Source organism: Anser brachyrhynchus (genome assembly GCF_964034855.1).
Source record: "Anser brachyrhynchus genome assembly, chromosome: 6".
NCBI lineage: Eukaryota > Metazoa > Chordata > Aves > Anseriformes > Anatidae > Anser > Anser brachyrhynchus.
This window is the reverse complement of record NC_137700.1, coordinates 25644919-25666313: the sequence shown is the minus strand read 5'-3', so window position 1 is coordinate 25666313 and position 21395 is coordinate 25644919. Positions and strand designations below refer to the sequence as shown.

At 42.8% G+C, this 21395-nt stretch overlaps 1 protein-coding gene across 1 annotated transcript; it reads left to right on the top strand.

Annotated features, from left to right (window-relative positions):
* Positions 1-948: 948 nt before the first annotated feature.
* LOC308197158 (annexin A8-like) lies at positions 949-14043 on the top strand. The gene is made up of 13 exons (XM_080597184.1): positions 949-1085; positions 1201-1247; positions 4856-4946; positions 5205-5299; positions 6509-6622; positions 7459-7549; positions 8164-8243; positions 8858-8917; positions 9451-9544; positions 11357-11452; positions 11682-11740; positions 12461-12583; positions 13760-14043. The coding sequence occupies exons 2-13, from the start codon at positions 1227-1229 to the stop codon at positions 13814-13816; spliced, it is 981 nt and encodes a 326-aa protein (XP_080453310.1). The 5' UTR covers positions 949-1085; positions 1201-1226; the 3' UTR covers positions 13817-14043.
* The last annotated feature ends 7352 nt before the right edge of the window (positions 14044-21395 follow it).

The following is a 21395-nucleotide window of genomic DNA, read 5'->3' as shown; positions in this document are numbered from 1 at the left end:
CAGCGTGTGGGAAGGAAGTAAGAGAGGCCCATGGTTTGGTGTTTACCCAGGGTCCCGTGTGGGCTTGTAAATGTGAGAGGGGACAAAGTTCCTCTATAGCAAGGGTTAAGATATAGCTGATGGGAATGTTTCCATCAGGGCAGCTTTCCATCTAAAAACAAATAAATAACACGGGCATGATGGGTTCTGACAAAAGTCTAGACAGGAAAATATTGCTACAGCCATAAGATATTTCAGCTGGTTTCACAGAAACACTTCTCCGAATTTAAGTATTAAGAGCCTTTTGGCTCTGACTGTGAACACAAAAAGGAAAAAATATTCACATTGCACCAAGCCTTAACATGTAATAGCAAGCCCTACGGTAACCTTGCTGGAACTGACATTGCTGAGAGCAGTTAGCCTGAAACGCGCTGGTTCTGTGTTGGCCTTGAGATGCTTCTTGCTCATGCTGTGTGAGTCTGGGTTACGTGACAGGGAGAGACTTCCCAAGTCAGTGTACAGTCTGCTGCTGTACTGAGCTTTGCTATGAGAGGTAGGACATGTTTGGCTGTTGACTTAGTGTTTTTTTTTTATAGGCTTTTATGAAGGAAGGGATGTAGGTGAGTGTTTGTTAAGTTTTGAGAGTCCTGTTTTGGTGTCATCCAGATTGGTAGAAATAGAAAGAGTCCTTAATAATGTGAGAGTGGTTTATTTCATTGTAGCAGAACTCACTGGGTCTCTGTGGAGTTTAATGCCAAGAAATTACCTGGCTTTAATTTGCACATTGTGTCAGTGCCAGAGGCTAAAATGTTAGTGGGTTAGGGTGTGGGGGAGAAGCAGTGGAAAAATTACAATGAGCATTAGTCAACTGAGGTTGAATATAGGGCTCCTCACAGGGGAAGCCTGGTTTGTTAAGCAACTTGATCTCTCCCTGTGAGATCATATGTGCAAAACAGGTTGAGCAGTGTCTGCGGGCGTTGCCCCATGGAATTTGTAGATAAGGATGGGTTATACCTGCCAGTTCTCAGCACAGAGTCCAGTTACATTCTGCAGCTTCCAGAGGGAATAAGCCTCCAGAGGAACACAGTTATTCTAATTTTCTTGTGGTAAGTCTATTGAAAAAAAAAAAAAAAGAAAATTATTCCTCTTTCCCCCCACCCTCTTCAACATTCAAATTCCCTTACTGTGAGGTGTGATGCATGTGGTTTTCTTCATTAACAGGCCCAGGTATCACTACCAACACTGAGATGGCATGGTGGAAGGCTTGGGTAAGTAGAGGAAATAGTGAAGTGAAACGCCTTCACTTCTTTCGCACTACAGTAAGTTAACTTGTAAGCTCTATCAGGCACTGTGTGGGAATTAAATGTTTCCCTTTAAAAATCAGCCAAATCTGTTTACTGGTTTTCTGACTATAAAAGGTTTTCAGCGCTTCCAAAACCTTGATTAAAGGAGGTGTTGACTTGCATGCTGGCTTTAAGAAGACCAGACTCTCCCTGGCCCTTCAGCTGGGTGGTGCAGAGGGATGATTACGTGTACATGGGGATATGGTACTGGGGATCAGCAAAGCTGCACAGCAGAGGTCTGCATTATGTATGAAAGCTGCAGTCTCCTTGTCCCTTCCTTCACCTCTGGCAGTAGGTTCAGGGCACTGGCCTGTCCCCAGCATGCTGGCAGGCTGTGGTCATGGAGGGAGGTATGGTTTGTCAAGCCACAGAGTCTTTCTTTGGTGGGTTTTGAATATTGCTGCAACGATGTGGACTTGGATGCCCTGCCTGTCTGCTAGGAGCCAGAAATGCTGTTTGTTCTCTTTTAAGCTCTTGTGGCTTTGGGAGTTGTGGGGTGCCCTGAAGCAGCCTCCACATACAGCTCAGTGGCAGCTCTCACATTAGCTTCTGTGGAAGGCTAGATTTCCCCAGGGACTTTATCTCTAGATATCTACAAGCCAAGGCCTAGAAGAGAGCTGCTGGAGAATGGCATGTGTTGGAGTACTGGTGGAAAAGTCTTTCCCTGCCCAGTCACCACCGTTTTGGAAGTTAGTATAGTAAAATGTTTTTTTTTTTTCCCAAAGCTTGGAGCAGCACTCACTTTAATTTTTCCCTTTATGTTGATCTGTTGCCCCCACCCTCCAAGCTGGAAATCATTTGGAAACTTAGTGAGAAAAGGAGGAAAGTCATTGAAAGCTCTAGAGGACTCTTATCTGTTGGTGTTGTAGGGGTGGAGGTATGAAGACAAGCAGGCAATGGAGGAGTAGTTAAAAATAAATTGTTTTTCAAAATCCTCCATAAAAATACAACTCATATGCAAACTATGAAAAATGTGAAACTCTTTCAGAAACTTTCCACTGAAAAGCAATAACCCCACCTGTCACCCACATTTCAGGTTTTTGATAAACTACTCCTTAGGTTAGAAAATATTTTGATAGGATATATATTTTGATATTTTTTTTAATCCCCCTACCCTTCATTTATAGGTAAAACGCTCTTCACATCATCAGCCACAGGGTACACAGATTACATTGCTTTTGCACTAGTTATTCATCTTACCAGGAGATTTGCATGGATGGTTTGAGTAGTTTCAGTTAGGTAATTATAGCATCAATTCATCTGGAAAACAAGACCAAACTGAATAGTGTTTCTCTGGAAACTGACCGTGATTGTACCTGTGCTGGAACACAGAGAATCAAGCCTATGAGTGAGTCATGAGTAAGCTACTTGAACGAGGATGGGCTGTGTTTCTTGGAATTAATACCAAAAAGGGCCATTGTTTGATTTGTTACCGCTGCCTCCAAATGAAAGCTGAGCTTTGCACTGCCTCTTACCCTGAGTCACCAGGCATGGATCCAGAGCATTTATTTCACATGAGCCTTTGAGTGCAGCTAGAGAGGACTGTCCGTCTATTTCAGAGCAAAATCAGACAGAGGAGTGTATCCTGCTTTCTGGGGAAGTTTTGCTGGTACTGGCTGACTTCACAGGGGAGCAGAAAAGGAGCACTTGCTCTGATCCTGCCAACAGCCTGGCCAGGCCTCCTGTTCCAGGCTGATGGCAAGCCTTTGGGGGTGGCTCTGCAGTGACAGCTTCACCGCAGCCTTAAACTTGCTGCTCAGTAATCACTGGGACGTAATTGAAGCTGCATCTAATGACAAGTTTCCCATTGATGCAGTCCTTTCCTCAGCTGCCCTCCCTACCCAGAGCAGGGTGCGGTGGCACAGGATTCTGTTGCTGTGCTGGGTGCAAAGCAAACTTCAGAAAAAAAGAGTTCTTCCAGATCTTGCAGTCTGCTGAACATACTGCTTCTATCTAAGCTCATCATTTTTTGGTTGCTTGATACTGTTCCCAGAGCTTGGCTGGCATGAAAACACCTGCCAGCTATGTCTACCGGTAGAGCACTGGACAAGAACACCTGAATGAGCTTGCCCTGAGCCAGCCTGAGTATCTGAGCAGCACGGCGTGGCTATGCCTCAGCTGTGGTGCTGGGCTAGGCCTAGTGTTTCTTGGCTGCATGCTCAAGAGCATGTCATTAATCTTCCAGACTCTTATTTAAAAATAAAAAATGCCAGCAATGCAGGTCCTGAAGGGAACTTCCACAAGCCTTTCTACGTGGCAAAGATTTCTTGAAGGTTAGCTCTGGGGAGGATTTTTCTCTGGGGAGGACATGAATTACCTGAAAGGACGCAATGAGAAGAGGGGGAAGATCCCTCTGTCACAAAGGAAATAGGAGCAAAAGGAATTTGCACCAGAGCAGGAGGCTGCTGGGTGGCACTTGGAGGTCTATATTATGCAAGTCATACAGGACAGCATTAGTGATTACTTCTGGTCTGTAAGCTCTGGATTGAAGGTGCTTTTTACCTGACTGTGAGGCCACCCCCCTTAGAAAAAATCCACCAAGTCATGCTGATATCATTAGTTCAATATTAATCATATCCCTACAAGTCCGTTTATGAGAATACAGCAGTTTCCTGGGGAAGCTTAAATCTCTCCGCTGCTAAGCAAGAGGAAACTGCAGTTATTGGAATAAAGTGGTGATGACTCTTTATGACTAACCGTTCACAGACTTCCCTGTTGATAGGACGTTATTGTTGGAGATGTCAGTGTATTCAAGCCAATTCCCTTGCCTAACAGCTTTGGTTAAACAGAAGCTCTTAAGCCTGGGTTCTGGTTGATGGCCTCACTACCTTATGGTGACTGGAGTAAGTCCCAGTGTGTCTTTCTGCCCTGTTACTCTGGTGCTGGCTGTGCCTTACGGGTCTGACTGGAGGATTGCTATGTAGTTGGCTCTCAGCTCTGGGGAGGAGAACATTGTAACTGCACTTCTCCAGATGGATCTGTTCCTTCAAAGTAGCCTCTTGGCCCAAATCCTTCCCAAGGAGGTGCTTCCTTATGTGAAACCAGTTGCACTTGAGTGAAGCAGCAGCAGAATAAAGCTGCTAACTAGAAAAATGGTTTGTGAGAAGATACGTATTCCATGAAACTGAAAAGGCTATGTATAAAACCACCCTGTACCGAAGTGCTGGAAAATGTGGCACTTAATAGCAGTATGATATGATAGCATACGTGCTCGTAAGCATTGTAGAAAGGCTTGAATAGGAAAGTCCAGGCTACTCAGCTTTTTCTGCCAGACCACCTGCACCTAATGACTTTTGCAGCAGTGCTTGACCTCATTTTTCTGCCAGGAGCCGGAGGCTGGTACAGGCAATTGGAGGGAAGAAACTTGTGTTCTGTTCTGAGATTTGCTCTGCAGAATGACTTGAACCAACCCCTCCGCTTTTCTGTCTTCCACATGTGTAATAATATGGATGATAATATTTTATGTTCCAAACTACCTTTTCTTGAGCTAACAAAATACAGTAATGAAGTGTTGTATTTTTCTTATTTTTCAGAGCGAAGCAGAGGGCGTGTCTGTGACAGGTGCTTTAAACTTTGACCCTGCACCTGATGCTCAAACCCTGTACAAGGCCATGAAGGGGCTTGGTGAGTTAACTGTATCCATACGTGTAAACTCTATGTTGCATTTATAGTTGCTCAGTTAAAAGCCATTCCTGAAGAAAATTGCAGCTAGAGATGATGGTTTTTTTATGTGGATAATTCAAAATCAACATTTCTGCAAGACATAATTGAATTTCTACATCATGAAGGCAATAAACTAGGGGAGGTTTTCTGATTACTTGAATTGGGATTATTATTATTATTCTGTGCACTGTGTTTATGGCTTATTGTTGCTCTCCATAGGGACTGATGAACAAGCTATAATTGATGTCCTAACTAAGAGGAGCAACATGCAGCGTCAACAGATTGCCAAATCCTTCAAAGGACAGTTTGGAAAGGTTCTTCCAAAACAAAGCCATATTCAGTCACTGTTTCACTGCATGTGGGATGTAGTAAATGGGTGTACAGTTCATCCTGCAAGCATGGTGTAAACAATATGCAGGTCTTTTGCAAACAGGTTAATATTTGATAATAAGGCCTGGGGTGAATATGTGAAATTAATTTGTGGTGGGATAAACTGGTTTTCGCCTAGTGATTGTAATTTTCTTTCTAAAAGGTATTTTGACCAGAAATATTTTTAAAAAAAATCCCTTTTGACTTAAAGTGTAACTTCTTATTGTTTATGAAGCTATAACAAAAAGTTATACTTTCTAAGTAGCCTTTTGAGTAAACTGTCGGGCTTGTTTGGGGCTCTTTTAAGTGATAAAATTCAATTTAAATACTTATTTCATTACATTTATTTGGAAATTCTAAAAACGAAAACAAACTGCAATTGTTGACAACCATGTTTTTATGTGGCTATCTTTCTGTCTTTGATAAAACCTTACTCTCATTAGAAAAACTTGTGCTGCAAACTCTTCCACCAGCCCAACAGTGTAGCCAGATGTGTGAGAGTTGCATCTAAAAGTGTGGGGGAAGGAAAGTTACTGGCAAACAGCAATATAGGCTCTTGGGTCAATATAGAAATAGGAATCTCCAACAAACCCTGATGGAAAAGGGACTGCCTTGAAAGGGCCTAAGAAAGGGAAACAAATGTGTATGGGACAATGAACAGAACGGTTTCATTCCATATACCCACTGAAACAGGGTGAGGCATACCCTAAAAGATCTATACGATAATGAGAGGAAGGTTTGAAGCCTGTCTTTAAACAGACTGCATGCCTGATTCTGCAGACGTCCTGTGTGTGTGTGCCATGTGTAGGCTTTGGGTATTGGCTATATCCTTCACTTAGTTCAAGGCCTTCAGCTCCTGGTTCTGCTCCCTGTCTAAAACAGATTGGAGGAAGATGTTTATCTTCCCTGCTCTGCTGCAGAATTATTACCTGGGGGAAGCTTGATACTGGGGAACAAAGGAAGTGGAAGGACCTAGACAAAATCCATTTTGGAGTTAGGTGCCTTTTCCAGCCCCCAGGACCTTTTCTAATGAACTGTCAACACAATGATGTCACTCAGCTTCACGGCTGTAGGCCATGGGGATGGAAACTGCACTGGGCAGGAAAGAGAACCTTTGAGGCTTTTTATGTGGTAAGCATGGTGATGTTCAACAGGATCTGATTGAAAGCCTGAAGTCTGAACTGAGCGGCAACTTCGAGAGGCTCATTGTGGCTCTCATGTACCCCCCGTTCAAGTATGATGCAAAGGAGCTGTATGATGCCATGAAGGTAAGTAAACTGCATGCTGCTATTTTAGTAGCATAGGTCCAATGTTCATTTCCTGTAACTTTGCCTATTAATGAAAAGTGATAGTAACTGGGCTAGTGGGTGATTATTAAGTTTGTTATTAACACTACCCTTTGAGAAATATTTAGTTGTGCTATCAGTGAATGTTGGGGGGGAATGCTGCTGTAATATTTATATGTAATATGTATATGTGTTTCTGTACATATGTGTTTCAAAGCCTGGGGAAGGTAACAGTGGATCTAAACTTGGCTTTGGCAACAGATGAGCATCCGCAGATGAGTTTCTAACGTGTAGCTCTAGAAACTCTTCAATGCTTTATGTAGTGCCTATCGTGAATGGAGCTCAATGACCTTGGGCCAAAGTTGCTGCCCTGACACCCCACCTGAGCAGTGAAACCTTTAAGAAATCAAAGAAATGAATGAGTGTTGGTGCAAGGGCCAAGCTGGGGTCGGCTGGGATCCTACCTGTTGATATAGTATTTTTTTAATGGTACAAAGGACTGACTAGACAAGCATTAGTGTCCCCACATCCCTCCGATATTTTGCACCAAAGATTCAGATCCAAAAATGCGTTGCAGAAGTGCAGGGTTATATACAAGAAACCTTTACAAATTGGGCATCTCAGTAAATGAATCCACACAAAACAAATGTGCTTTGTGTCTCCAGCTTTCATCTTGACAGTTTCTCACAGCTCAGCATGCAGCCTGACCCTTTGCTGCCATCAGACTCCTCATTTAACCATACTTCTCCAGCAGTAAATTTCACTGCATGACTGGATATCTTTCTCTACCTTTTTTTCCACTGTGTTTTCCATCAAAGGGTGTGGGAACAAGTGAAGGTGTTATCATAGAGATCCTGGCATCACGAACAAAGGCGCAGATCAGAGAGATAATCAAGGCGTACAAAGAAGGTAAAGTGCCTGGGGCTCTGGTTTGTGTGGTCAGAGCAACGTGCCGCTGCCTGACTGCACAGCGGGAATGGTGTTACCAGCTAGCACTGTCAGCAGGAAAAGGGGATTGTAGAAGCAAGAAGGTGCAGCCTAACTCTGCCTTCAGCCTGGCAAACAGAACGTGGCTGTGCTGAGTGAATTTGAAAATCCCTCTCTAGCTTTCTTCCAGTCAGAGGAAAAGGTCAGCAAATCACAAATTTAGTCCGTGGTGCCAAGCTCAACCATTGTCAGAAGGCAAATAAAGCTACAGCTGTACACTTGGCTTTTTCTCTCCCTTAAATGTGCTGTAAATGGGAATCTATCAATTATGTTTGTAACTATTTCACAGCTCTTCGGTCCCTCAAACTACATCTCTAACATTAGCCGTGGGTTTATGCCTTTGCCAATGGAGCTAGTGGTACACTCAGTCAGATGGGAGTGCCTGTCTGGGTATCACTGAGGGTGTATGCTGATCTCAGCCTGCCATTTTTCACTAGTGACCTTCTTGACTTGTGTATGTCCTTAGGTGACTGGTGATATCCTGATCATAACACCCAAGTAAATACTTCCATCGTTCTTCTCTTTCTCTTGTGTAGAATACGGTTCTGATCTGGAAGAAGACATAAAATCGGAAACAAGTGGCTATTTTGAACAGATTCTAGTTTGCCTTCTTCAGGTAATGTTAGAGAAGAGAAAAGAGGATCCAAAGATCTTCATTTTTCTATTCCTTTTTGGAGAAGATGTGCGATAGAAGGGACAATGCAGTCACGATCATCACAAACTACAGGACAAACACATCACTTGAACTGGATCTCTGTTTTCAGCTTCAACGTGACCGAGGCAGGAAAACCCTCCCTTAGCAGCAGTAAGAGAGCCGCAAACAGTCAGCTCTGCTGCAGAGAAACATCTCACTTTTACATATGCATAAAGTCACTACACTGTATAGGGGTCTTTAAAAAATAAAAATAAAAAATCTCCTCAACAATGATTCAACACTATTCCAGAGTCTGCCACCTCAATGCTGAGAGCATGTTTGGATTTATTTATCCTATTGAATTTTCTCAATTTTCTTGCCAAGAAGCAGAATAACTTAACAACTTCTTGGCTCCACTTCATATTACTGACTTCAGTCAAGGAGTTAGATCTTGTGTTGTCTGAAATATTACTGACTGAGTACTCTACAGAAATAGCTGAGGAGGAGAATTGTTCTTTGTCTAGAATGTACTCTGTGATCCTTGTGTGGAAAATAATTAATGAGAGCAAATGGTGTCTGTCTTTTTCTCCTCATAGGGTGAGAGGGACAATGCCACCCTCTATGTGGATACCGCGTTGGCTCTCCAGGATGCAGAGGTACTCTCAAATGCCTGTGATCGGTAATATGCTTGCATCCTACCTATCTTGAATTTCAGGGTCCTTGGGCAACAGAGTCCTGATCAGCATGGGGTTGGAGCCATAACAGTTTTGGGAGGGGCCTTCTTGAAGCAGAAGCAACTTGGAGTTCTTCAGTTTTGCCTGCACTGCCGAGCCTTGCTGTTCCAAACAGGAAGGATGAGAAGTGGGCTCAGGCTCCACTGCTTTTGACGTGTGGAAATATATAGAAATTGTGGAGAGGGACACTGAAGAATAGGGAAGAAACCTCAATAGCAGTGCTGGCTGCTCCAGCTGTTTTAGGAGGGATAGAAAGGGTGAAGATAGTGACTGCCCTGATTTCACTAGAAGACGCAATCAAGGGTCTACACAGTCAACTATTCTAGCAGAGTCTAGTTCATACAGTACTTTAGGTTACTTTGAGACCTGTTGCCCAAGCAGAACCTCAAGCCAAATGCCCGTTCCTTTACCAGCTGCATGCACAGAAAATCTAAAAATAATGTGTTAAATTTCAGACTCTCTATGCTGCTGGGGAGAAGATACGGGGCACCGATGAGATACAGTTCATCACCATCCTGTGCACGAGGAGTGCCACACACTTGATGAAAGGTATGAAGCAGTCCACGTTCCTAAGCATCTGAAATGAGAAATCATCCTAGCCAAAAAAGAAGAGGCAGGGATACAGATGTCAAAGCTCAGGTGGTCAGAAATGAACACCTGCCTACTAATCCTTGCTCAATCCATGCCCAAAAGCTGTCAGCAGCTTTGAAGCTTATGAAGACTTAATGCAACTGAAAATCAGGTTGTTTATATAGGAGTCCTGATACAGCAGTGATGACTAGATGGTGTAGCTATTTTTATAAGCCTAGGGGGAGAGAGTCCCTGCCTAACTAGGTAGAAACGTGCAGCGGACAGACTCACGACTCCTTGGACACGGGTTTCTTTGGGAAAAAATCACTGACAAAGCCAGTGCTGGGCAACCACAGGGAGCCTTTTCCAGTTTTGGCCTAGAAGTTCTTCTGAGACCGTTGGAGGCTGCCTGGGATGGGAGATGATGAACAAACTCCAGCTAAGGAGCCCTCAGCTCCCCAAGGCCCAAAGCAGCAGAGACCTGGCCTTGTAATCGCAAGACTTTTGAGGCAGTCCAAAGCTCTAACTAACAGATTTTGTTAAGTTGGCCCTGATCTAAGCACATCAAGTAGCATGTGAATTTACTGGAACTCAATTGATAAATTTAGCTGTTGATGACCTAAGTATGCCTGAACTTCTTCAAGCTGAAGTCTTTGGAGACAATTTTCAAGGCCCTGGAGGCCAGCTCCCCCTTGTGTTTTTAAACTTAATCTGCCAACAGCACTTACAAACAAACCAAACCAAACAAAAAGTGGCCTCTAGTCTTTGGCTGTGTCTGCCTTTAAGAACTGAGTTGCAACAGTTGGTCTGGATGTAACTAATCTTTGGGACCTACTAAATTATCAAGGAAACGAATTTGATTTCCTCTGTACTAAGGCAGACTATAATAGTTTATTTTTTAAAATGTATGTGTATTTGTTGCAACTATTTATTTATTTTTTAATATGGAGAGTAGGTCTGAGTTGGGAAGGTTTGTATCAATTTCTCTATTCTGTAGTATTGCCTTTCACCAAAATATCTGAGTGTTAATGTTTAGGGATACGATCCTAAATGCTGTGCAAACTTCAGTATGATATTCATTGCATTACATAGCAGGTTTTCTTCTTTGTTAGTTTAAAAGCTAGGAATCAAAACAGGGGTCTGTACTTTGGAACCAGAATCTGTATCTAGAGAACAAAAGGGAACAACAACTCTGTTACTGATATTTTGTTTATGTGGGAGTTTATATAACTTGGAATCTGCACCTGTTTACTATTTTTTTTCTGAGTTGCTTTATAAATTGTGGTTGAAATAAGTTTTCCCAAGCTGCTGTCATCATTTAAATGTCCAAGGGCCATGAGGAGCATAGTTCTAGACTTAATTTGATTCTATTTTGGCTCCTGAAGCTAGTGACAACAACAAGTACAAGACCAAATGATAGTTGTACTTATCCTTCTGTAGCCTGATTCGAGTGGTTAAATGCAGTGATGAAGAAACAGATTTCCAAATGAATGTGAGGTTGACTGAACTTGCTCTTACAAATGAAGGCAGGGAATTAAGCCTCTTCTGTTCAATTAGTCACTCTGTATACATACAGATACTTCTTTCTTGGGCATAGGTTTTTGTGAAGCTATTATTTTTAGCCGATTTCTGGGCTTGACTAAAGCTTACTGAAGTTGGTTCAAATATGGTCATTGCTTTAGTGGGATATTCATTTTCATATCACTACACAAGCAATACCTGTGAATATTGGGCACAAAATGCCTGAGCAGCTGTTTGGTGAAAATTCAAAGTGCTTTGTGTTTCATACAGTGTTTGAAGAATACCAGAAACTTGCTGGTAAAAGCATAGAAGACAGCATCAAGAGTGAGACTAGTGGCTCACTAGAGGATGCTATGCTGGCTATTGGTAAGTGTCCCATTTCCCTTTCTTTTTCCTGAGTTTGTCGTCTTTCCTTCTGCAGCAATTGACTACTATGGGATGGATCTACTTTATAAAACTCTCTGGTAGGAAGTAAAGGATACTTAGTTCATGTCCTAGGTGCAGACTGAATGAATGGAAAAGCTGAATCTGTTGAACCTGCTGCCCTGGACTGCAATTATCATTGATTCTTACTGAGTCTTTTTTATATGCCTAGTGAAATGCACAAGGAACATACATTGCTACTTTGCAGAGAGGCTATACCATGCTTTAAAGGTAAGGCATTTATTGCAACCTACTTCTTCTTATTATTATTCTTCTTCTTATTCTTCATACTGGGCTTTACTGCAATCTGGCTTCTGCCAACTTCTGGAAGAAGCTTTTTGAGGAAGTTCGTCATAGTGGGATTTTGCCCATAATGTTAACTTAATGGACTGGGCCATGATATTTTCTTTTTAGGAAGCAATTTTCTGAATAAAACAGTCAAAAAAAAAAAAAGTTCCAAATGGTGATATGTAAGACAACTGCAGATTGTGTCCCTATAATTTTTAAATTATATGTAAAAATGTCAGCTCTCCCAACTTGGTGGAAAGCTGAGATGACTGTTTATTTTCTTATTCCCCCAAAGATTTTTGTTATTGAAGTGAACTTTATTTTCCTGTGAGTTCTTAAACAATACTGGTTGAAGGCAGGTGTTGTATGGGTGCTGCTGCAGAAGGGCAGTGTGTATTCAGTGCCCTCTTTCAATCCTGTAATGTTTGCTTTTGCATTTGACATGTGCAAAGGCTCATGGCACACTTAGACAGAAGGCTTGTGGAATGGACAGTGGCCCCTGGAGGTGAGGATGTGGCATCTTCACAAGGAGAAGCAGATCTGCTGCAGAATGTGTGCTGAGTGATGTCTTGAAAGCTAATTCACCCAGTCCCAGACCAGTTCGCAACAGCTTATCCCTTGAATGCCCACTACCACTGCAGACTGATGTATCTGTTATTTCAGGGGGCTGGCACCCGCGATGGGACCCTCATAAGGGTGATTGTTTCTCGAAGTGAAGTTGACTTAAATCTTATCAAGGCTGAATTCAAGCGGATTGCAGGACAGTCTCTCTCCAGCATGATTGTGGTAAGCAGCATCTTGATATAATGGCTCTTAGTCGTCATGTGTGTTCCTAACCTGCCCAGAAAAACATGATGTGGGCAAAGCCAAACCTGATGAGAGACTGCTCTAGGCTTTTCATGTGTCCTTCATGATCTCCTAAATGAATCAAGATGCGTTTAATCCTCCCTGTTACACCTTTCCCACACTGCGCCATTTTCTCCTTTCTGCTGTCCTTATCTACCAAAAACTAGTGCCATGTAAGTCAAAGTAGTTGTGATTTTATTTCTTTATTTTAAATTGACTTACCCCAAATGAAGGCCTGGTCCATGCTGTGGTGAGATAAGTTTATAAACTCAACCTTATCAAAGCATACTGCATTTCTTGGTGCTTGAGTCTCAGCACTGGACAAAGGACCCTCCCCTAGCAAAAAGCCACGTTTTCTATTAGGGCTGAAAAGATGGGTTTTATAATTTGCTGTATAAGGTCTCTGGGGTATCCCTTTCCCCTAGTGCAAATGGCACAAAAGCCCTATGCTTATCAATCCCCATGGGACGTCTCATTCTGTAATGAGGGCCCTTTCTTCTAATTGACACTGTCAGTGTCTGTCATGTTGATTAATGATCAGTCTTCGAGGGTCTGTATGGACTATTCATTCCTCCGAGAAGTGGAAATGCCTTTATACCTGTCATCACAAAATATTCAAAGGGAGTAAAATTTCTATCTCAAGATATTTTCTGTAGTATTTCTGTAGACCAAAATGACCATATTTGTGGCTTTCTTAAAAACATCCTTTTTCAGGGCTAACTGCCCATTCCCTTCCTGTAAGGGAGGGAACACTACACAAATACCAGGGATGTAAAATCTGAACACAACAGTACTGATTTCTCTTGTTTGTGCTGACTTTCTATGCCACTCTGTAGGATGGAGCCCCAATCAATTACTCATTGGGATCCCAAAGAAAAGAGTTGGACTTGATAAATGTTGTTTCAGGTGGCAGCGATGGGCTTCATTTCTCTGTTCACTTTTGATGGTTTCAGCTGGCAGTAACCCTGCTGAAATCTGGCTTGATCTTTCCAAAGTGTTTTTCTTGTGGGGGTATATCCCATCCACTGACAAAGGCAGCAGCCAGTTTATAAAGAGGGACTTCTATACTCAACTTTTTTTCTTTCTTTTTTTTTTTTTTAAATTTTCCCCCATCAGGATGACACCAGTGGTGATTACAAGACAGCCTTGCTAAATCTCTGTGGCAGTGAGTGACAAAATCTAGGAGGAAGATGCTGAAATGGATACAGAAAGCAAATTAAGAGAATAAGTGCCTGAAAACGCGCACACAGAAAATCCTTCCATTGATTCAAGGAGGGTTGAGGGGGTGGGAGGGGGATTGGGGTAGGGAGAGATCAAATTAGTAAAGATTTCCAAAGCTCCCTGGGAAACATGGATGCTTAGTACACATTAAAAACTGTTTACTTCCATAATGGTTTTAGAAACACTTCCATTTGTGTTTGGTTTTTGCTTCCATTTCATTCTGTGTAATTTCTCTTCTTTTCCAATGCATTTTGAAGGGCAGAAATCTCTTATCCTTTAAGTGCTTGTTTCCAGCAATATCCCAGTTTCTCACCTGGACTAAAAAGTGTATTTCTAGACTGAGCATGAAGGAGGGGCTCTTCGCTCAGTCTCTGGGGGGTGTGAGTGAGCTGCACAGCTAGATGTCCTCTAGTCAGGGGAATGTCCTGCTGTGGTGGCATACCATTGCCAGGTCCTCTGGGCTTCCTCCAGGTTTAAGCAACCTTTAGGTGAGATACAAATTGTAAGCTCCTGGGTATGTTCCTCAAATACCACCCAAACATCCTGAGGCACAGCAGAATCAAGACTTTGTAGTAGCATGTATCAGACTCACTACACTTGGTCTCGTCTCTTTTATCCACTTTCCACATTCTGCCTGAACAAGCAATTCTGGCACAGGGACAGATTTCTTTTATGAACTCTTGACAGTGCCTGGTATGATGATACCCTGATACCTGACTGGAGCTGACCAATAAAGACATGGAGATGAGGAAAATCTTGTTATGATTAATAAAGAGATTTCTGGGGACATAAATGTTTTTCTTTTAAATGGAGATGATGCGTATCTTTCTCGTTGTGGGGAGGGAACCATTTTCAGTAAATAGAAAGGATGTCTTGTCAAAACAAAAATGACTTCTAAAAATAACTTTAAGTAAAATACAAAAGTTGTCACTAAAATATATTTTCAACTGTACTTTTCAGTGGCCTGGGTTGCAGATTACATGCTCTTTCTGCTAAGTCTCTTCCTCCCCCCCAAAATCAGAAGCTTCTTATGCAAATGTTCTAAATAGAAAAACTGTGGGTTTGGTTTTTTTCTTATTCTTCCTGGGAAAATATTCACCCAAGTTGAGTCATAAATGTCCTGGTTGCTACTGGTGAATAACTAGATTTTTGGTTGTTTTTACAGACATCAGTGAGAGAGAAAATTGCCTTCATTGCATATTTCTGAACTTCCTGATAGTTTTATATTGTGGTTGATTTTTTTTATTTTTTACCTCAGTTTATCTACACTGAATTTATCTATTCGTTCCCCCCGTAACCGCTAGGTCTATTATCTTATCACCTAACCTCTCACCAAATATTTTTAATCCCCAGGCCTTTTAATGTCTCCCGCAGGCTCACTTTTGGGGGGACGTACCAGTTTTACTAATGCGACAAAGGTTCCTCAAGCACTCCTGCAGCACCGCTCAGGGGCTGCGGGTGGTGCGGAGCTGTTCCCTGGCTACCACCCGCTTCTGCCCAGGCATGGCGGCCTGCTCCAGGCATCACAGGCCAGGGTCCCCCTGGTTTTCAGGGCAGCAGCTCCCGGCCGGCGCTGGCAGCCCTCCCCGAGGAGCCGCTGCGGGGAAAGCCGTGCCTGCACCACCACCTGCTGGGGGCCGGCCGCGCTGCACCCCGCCGGGCGGGACCAGGCCTCAGCGCCCGGCAGCGGGCGGGATGCGGGGCGAGGAGGAGGGCCAGGCCTGCTCCACGTCCAGCATGGCGTGGTTGCCCTCTCGGCTGGTGTAAATCCTGTGGTTTCCTCTGGCCGCGTCCCCCTCCTGACACTGCACCTCCGCTTCTGCCCACTGGCTCTCACCCTGCAGCTGCATGCCTCCGTGTGGCCCAGAGGCCCTGCGGAACTGCTCTCTTCTGTCCAGATCCCCACGATGAGGCTTTAGTGAAAATACAAGCCAGATCCTGTATGTTTTGGGTGTTTTATAGGAAAGGCCAGAAGGGAATTTGGAACTGCCAAAGCAGGGAGTGTGAATGATTTAAATAGTTTGCACCCACAGTGTCTGCATTTCTGGAGGCTGGGCAGGCAGGGAGAGCACTGACCCCTGCTGCAAGAGATCACAGAATCATTAAAGTTGGAAAAGACCTTCAAAATCACCTGGTCCAGTCATCTCCCTACCACCAATATCACCCACTTTCCTTTCTGAGCAATGTACCTATAGAACTTGAACCAGCCCTGCCCTACTAGATACCTCCCTGCATCCCCTTATCAGCCACCCCACACAAACATAGCATTCACCCCTTGCCTTAATTCTCAGGGATCACAGTCTATCCTCAATAACAACACAGAGGCCAGCTAGGATGTTGCCAGTTTCTTCTTTATGACCTGAAAAGAGGAGTCACCCAGAGGCAGACCAATAGACTACCAAACAAAAACCCATCCCTGTTCTGTGGGTTTCAGTGAAACTTTTGTACTTAAATCATCCTGGAGCCCCTGTACCTGGTTACTCAGGCCAGAGGCTGGCTTTCTGTGCTGAATGGCATGTGCATAGTGCGGTGGGCTTGGGTGTGATGGTGGTGCCCACATACCAACAACAGGCCGAGAGGTGTGAGGTGAGGTGCCCCTGGGCTCACAGGTGATGGGTAGTTGGGATCAGCTGGGAAAGAAGGAACAACTGAGGGAAGCTGATTCTATCAACATAATTGCTGGGAAACAAAGCAATTGTAAAACATCAATAAAGATTTAATTACATATTGATTGCTGCTAAAATGTTCCCCAGGTGAACAGGTGCTTTAATAAAGCGGAATCAATTCCTAAGCTGTTCTAACCAGTCTTTTCCAAACACAAATATTGACTTAGGGCCTTTCTATTCATCCACAGTTTAATTAACACGATTTTATTGCACAAAAATCAAGATAAATTCTCAGCAAAGCAAAAGGCAACACAGACTCTGACAGGGGCACTGCAAGAAATACTTGGGACCGGTGCATGCCTTCTGCCACCCATGTGCTATCCCTTTTCCAGCCCTGCTGGCTGCCCATGCTGCAGTCAGAGCTGTGTGTGTGGAGCTGGGGAGCTGCCCTGCTGCACCTTGCTGTGCCCCCCGGCTGGCTGCAGGCACTGCATCTCTGCTTAGCTCATGCCTGGGTATATGTAGCGACGGATGAATCTAGCTACCAGCTCTGTTCATGATCCAGAGGTAAACTTGCAAAAATCTGTTCAAGGTATGATGTCAATGTGTGTAAATTAAAATATGTTTAAACCCAAAGGCTTCAGTTCCAGAGAAAGGTGGCGACGTAGGAGTTGCTTGATTCTCCCAGCATCACAGTGCAGACGTGGCCTAGCACCCCAAAGAGTGACCACGGGATCCCCAGGCAGTGGCCAGCCATGGGCAAGAGAAGGCCCTGCAGAAGAGGTGTCTCATTGCTGGGACTTCTGGAGAGAAGAGGAAAAGATTGGGTTGGCCCATGTTCATTTGCATTTTTATTTTGCAATAGTTTGCAGTCATCTGAGGGTAAAGTATATTTAAGTGTTTAAACTGAGGTTAGTAAAGCCCTCATTCCTGATGGGAAGTGAAAGAAGACAATGTCAAATATCTGAGACAAAGTGGAAGCTTTCTTTCCCATCTCCCCACCCTTAAGAATTGTTTTTGTGGAAGAAAACATGAAAAGGATGTTCAATCTTCCTGTCTCCCTGTGGTTTTCCTAGCAGTGTGTGGAGGTACCCCTGGGGGGTGTACGGGGTTGAGCTGGAGCTGGGGGAGCCAGGGAAAGAGCTCCAGGTGAGGCACCAGAGCTGGTGCTGGGAGATCTGTGGGGCTGTGCAGACAGCATTTCTCTTCAGAGTAGGGGGTGGGGTGGTTTTGCTGAAATGCAGGACAGCCCAGTGTGCAGGGAGCTCCATGGGGAGGTGGGTTATGCTAGTATGGACACCCCCATTGCTCACTGTGGTGGGCAGAAGGGAGACCCAAGGGGAGACCGTCCTCCATGCTGGGCAGATGGGAGCCTTACTGGATGGAAACATAGGCTTTTTTATTGTTAAATTCATAAATTAATGGTGAATTAGTGTCAATTTGTTATTGTAGTATCACAGTATCACAGATTTCTAGGTTGGAAGAGACCTCAAGATCATCGAGTTCAACCTTCGACCTAAAATGTGCCATGGTGAGGAAGTACTGCCTGCCACAGGCATCCAGATGAGATAAGAGAGTCTTCTAGTGTTGAGGGTTATTGTCTGTCTTTCTTGAAGGAGCCCATTCTGTTGGCAAGGTCACCATCTGATGACAAAACTGGAGGTCTTTCTTGTGGCCTATTGGATGGTATCTTCCTTGCAGGAAAGATAGTAGAACCTGTGAGGTGCAAAGGTGGGATTACGCCAAAGACATAGCATGTTTTCCTTCAGCTTCTGCCCTGAACCTGAATGCCCGAGCTGACTCCAAAACTCTTCAGTCTTGTAGTGGTCAGGGTCAGTAAGTGCAGCACTTCCCCGTGCCTGGGATACCGCAGCAGCACAAAGATGTTTTGTTCAATGCAGTGCAGTGACCTCTTCTCATCAGACCACATGTAAACAAGGTCACTCCATCATTCCCATCACTGCAAACAATAATGGGCTTGTAAGTAGTTGTCGTTCAGTCTTCTGGTGTAATATAGTTGAACTCAAAGGACTTGTCCCTGAGTTTCCAAGAAGTTATCAGTAGAGAATTTGTTGTTTACTAAATAAACTTATGTTAAGCTGCAGAAAAAAAAAAAATCATAGTTTGGGATTTATATTTGACCGTCCTCCCAGAAGATGATAGAAACAGTCAGCCTTGGGGACCTGGGCTCCTGTCTATTTGGCAGAAAGTATGATATGTTTAAGCTGTGCTTCTGTTTTCCCAATATCCCTTCCTGTTCCAAATCTCAATTAGTCACAGTGCATCTGCATCGTGCTTTGGACTGCTCGCGTCTGTTGGAGGCTTGGGACTGGCATTTCTGTCTGAAAATCGTGTACCTGAGACCAAAGGGTGGTGTTGGTATGGGAGTTCAAGTCTCCTGGATACTATTCATTACACTTAGAATTTCTTTGAAACTTGAAGAATGTATGTGGTGGTATTTTTCTACGGCATATAACGCCTGTATATACTCCCAATGGTTTTATAATCCTGAGAAACCTTTACTGCATTACTGGCTAGATAAAAGTATTTACTACAAAAGAAATGCAGGCTTCTTTAGACTCTGTGCATGCAGGAATCTAACATTTGGAGAAATAAATAGCTCTGGATCACACAGAGGAACCAGTCCTGTTCTCTCTGTGGTAATGAAGAACAGGATATGTTGTAGGCACAATATTATTAATAAATAGTGAGCGATGCAATACAACTCTAATTCAATTAAGGATTTCAGCTGAAATTGCTCTTTGGAGTTATAGATGACAGTAAGCTTTGAAATTGAGTTACAGTCCAAGCAGGAACTGAGTCATGTGTGGCCATGTTCAAGAGAAGCATAGGATCACAATCAGCACTGGGCAAAATGTCATTGACAGTAGTATATTCACTGAAAAATGGCATCTGGGGGACATAAATTAAATTAAACTAAGCTTATAAATAAATGTCAGACAGCAAAATAGGGAAAAATGAAAGTCAACATTTCCATGTATTGATTTTAAAATGGCAACTTTATTTTAAAAAAACATTTCATGTTGAAAAACAATTGTTTAAAGGTTTCATTAATCTGAACCTGAGACATGACATTTTGGAGGGGAAAATGCTTAATGTTTCAGTTTGCATCAGAATATATATATTTTTTTACTTTCCTATATATCTCCTATATTTGTATTTTAGTTTAAGCCAACCAACCTCAGTTTTCCCTTCAGTTTTGTGGTTCAGACACTGAGCTGAAGATCCCCTTTTCTTTTAGCCATAATAAAAGCTGATGTCCTTTATAAGGGAGAAAAGACTGATTGCTTTAAACTTCACTAGCTGTCTTCTCTAACAGAAAAGACCAGTGTAGTGGGAGCTAAACTCTGTATGAGTTTAACAGGAAAAACAACTCACAGAAGAGCTAGACAAGAAAAGAACAGGAAAAGTACAGCTGATGTCAACCTCTACTTTTGCCAGAGCTCTGTGATCAAAGGTTATGAAGCGTATCATAATCACCGAGCAGCTCTTCTGCCTTCCTCTGTTAGTTGGTTATCCTTTACTTTCCACACTTTCCAGGTTTTTCGCCCTAGCCTTACTTCATTACTCTGCTAGGAAGCAACAGACAGGATGACAAATATTTTTGTAAGAAATACTAAGTCGTGAGCTTTCTAGTTTGCAGCAGGACAGTAGCAAAAGGAAGGTGTAGAAATGTATTCACTCTGTGCCAACCAACTACAAATGCAGCTTATTGTTCAGAAGTCATTCAGTACCATTTTTTCCTAACCTAAGATAATATTAGTTCAATACTCTGCTATCCTAGACTAAAAAAAAAATTAAAAAAAATCCTTCATAAATAAACAGAGATACCACTTTTCCTAAGATCAATCATTCCTATTAATTCAAGGAATTACTGCTTAGATACAAGAAGATCTCATAGTTTTTTCCCATACCATCACCATCTCAGCCTTAGCTCTCTTCTTGCAGGCAAGGCAGACAAGGGTTTCAGAGTCCCCACATCACACATTAATGTCAGAGTCCAGGGCTGAAATGAAGAATGTTCTGCAGTATTTGAAAATCATTATACAAATCCATTTATTTCTTACTGCTTCTCATGCTTTTGGGACTGAAAAAAAATAAATAAATCCCTGCACGAGGCAGTTTTTTGCTCTGCAGATTTGATAGCTCTGTATTTCTAAGGCACAGCTGTGTTGCCATGAGTAATGTGCTAACTGTAAAAGCCACATAGAGATACATCTTCTTGGGACTGCCTTTAATGAGGTTAAATCAATTAATTTCAGGAAAGTGTTCATATGCCATGATAAAAGCTGTTAAATAAATAGGATTTTCAAGCAGTAAAGAACAAGATCTGTTTCTTCTGAAGCACTGCATATTGCCTAGAGTAAGAAACTGGTGAGCCAATGTGATACAGTTTGTAAGCACCAAATTAAGTCTCTAGTTCAGTTGTCTTCCTTTTTTTTTTTTTTTTCCCTAGATCATCCTGTAAGAAATCACAGCCACACTACTTACCTTTTTTCGTGCCAAATAATCTGGAAAAGCTTGTCAGACAACATAGGACCCTGAAATTCAAGGCTAAATTCAAAGAGCTTGACAAGCTCATCTATCTTCATGTACATAATCATCTGTCTTACAGCTGCTTCCCAAAGGAAATGAGACCTGGCAACAAGCTGGAAGAGCTGTGGGTGGTTTTTTTTTTCTTTTTTTCTTTTTTTCTTTTTTTTTGGTGGAGGATAGGGAGAGAAGTCTCTTCTTAAACTAGCCAAGCACCAAGTAGGCATTATTACTTTTTTCCGGTTCCCTAGTGAACTTTTCACATGTTCTAATGGCAGGTCATAGCCACTTCGTTAAATGTTTTAGTGACAGTAAACACAGCAAAAATAATTGTCATGAATGCATTATGCCTTAAAGCTCTCTCACTAGGT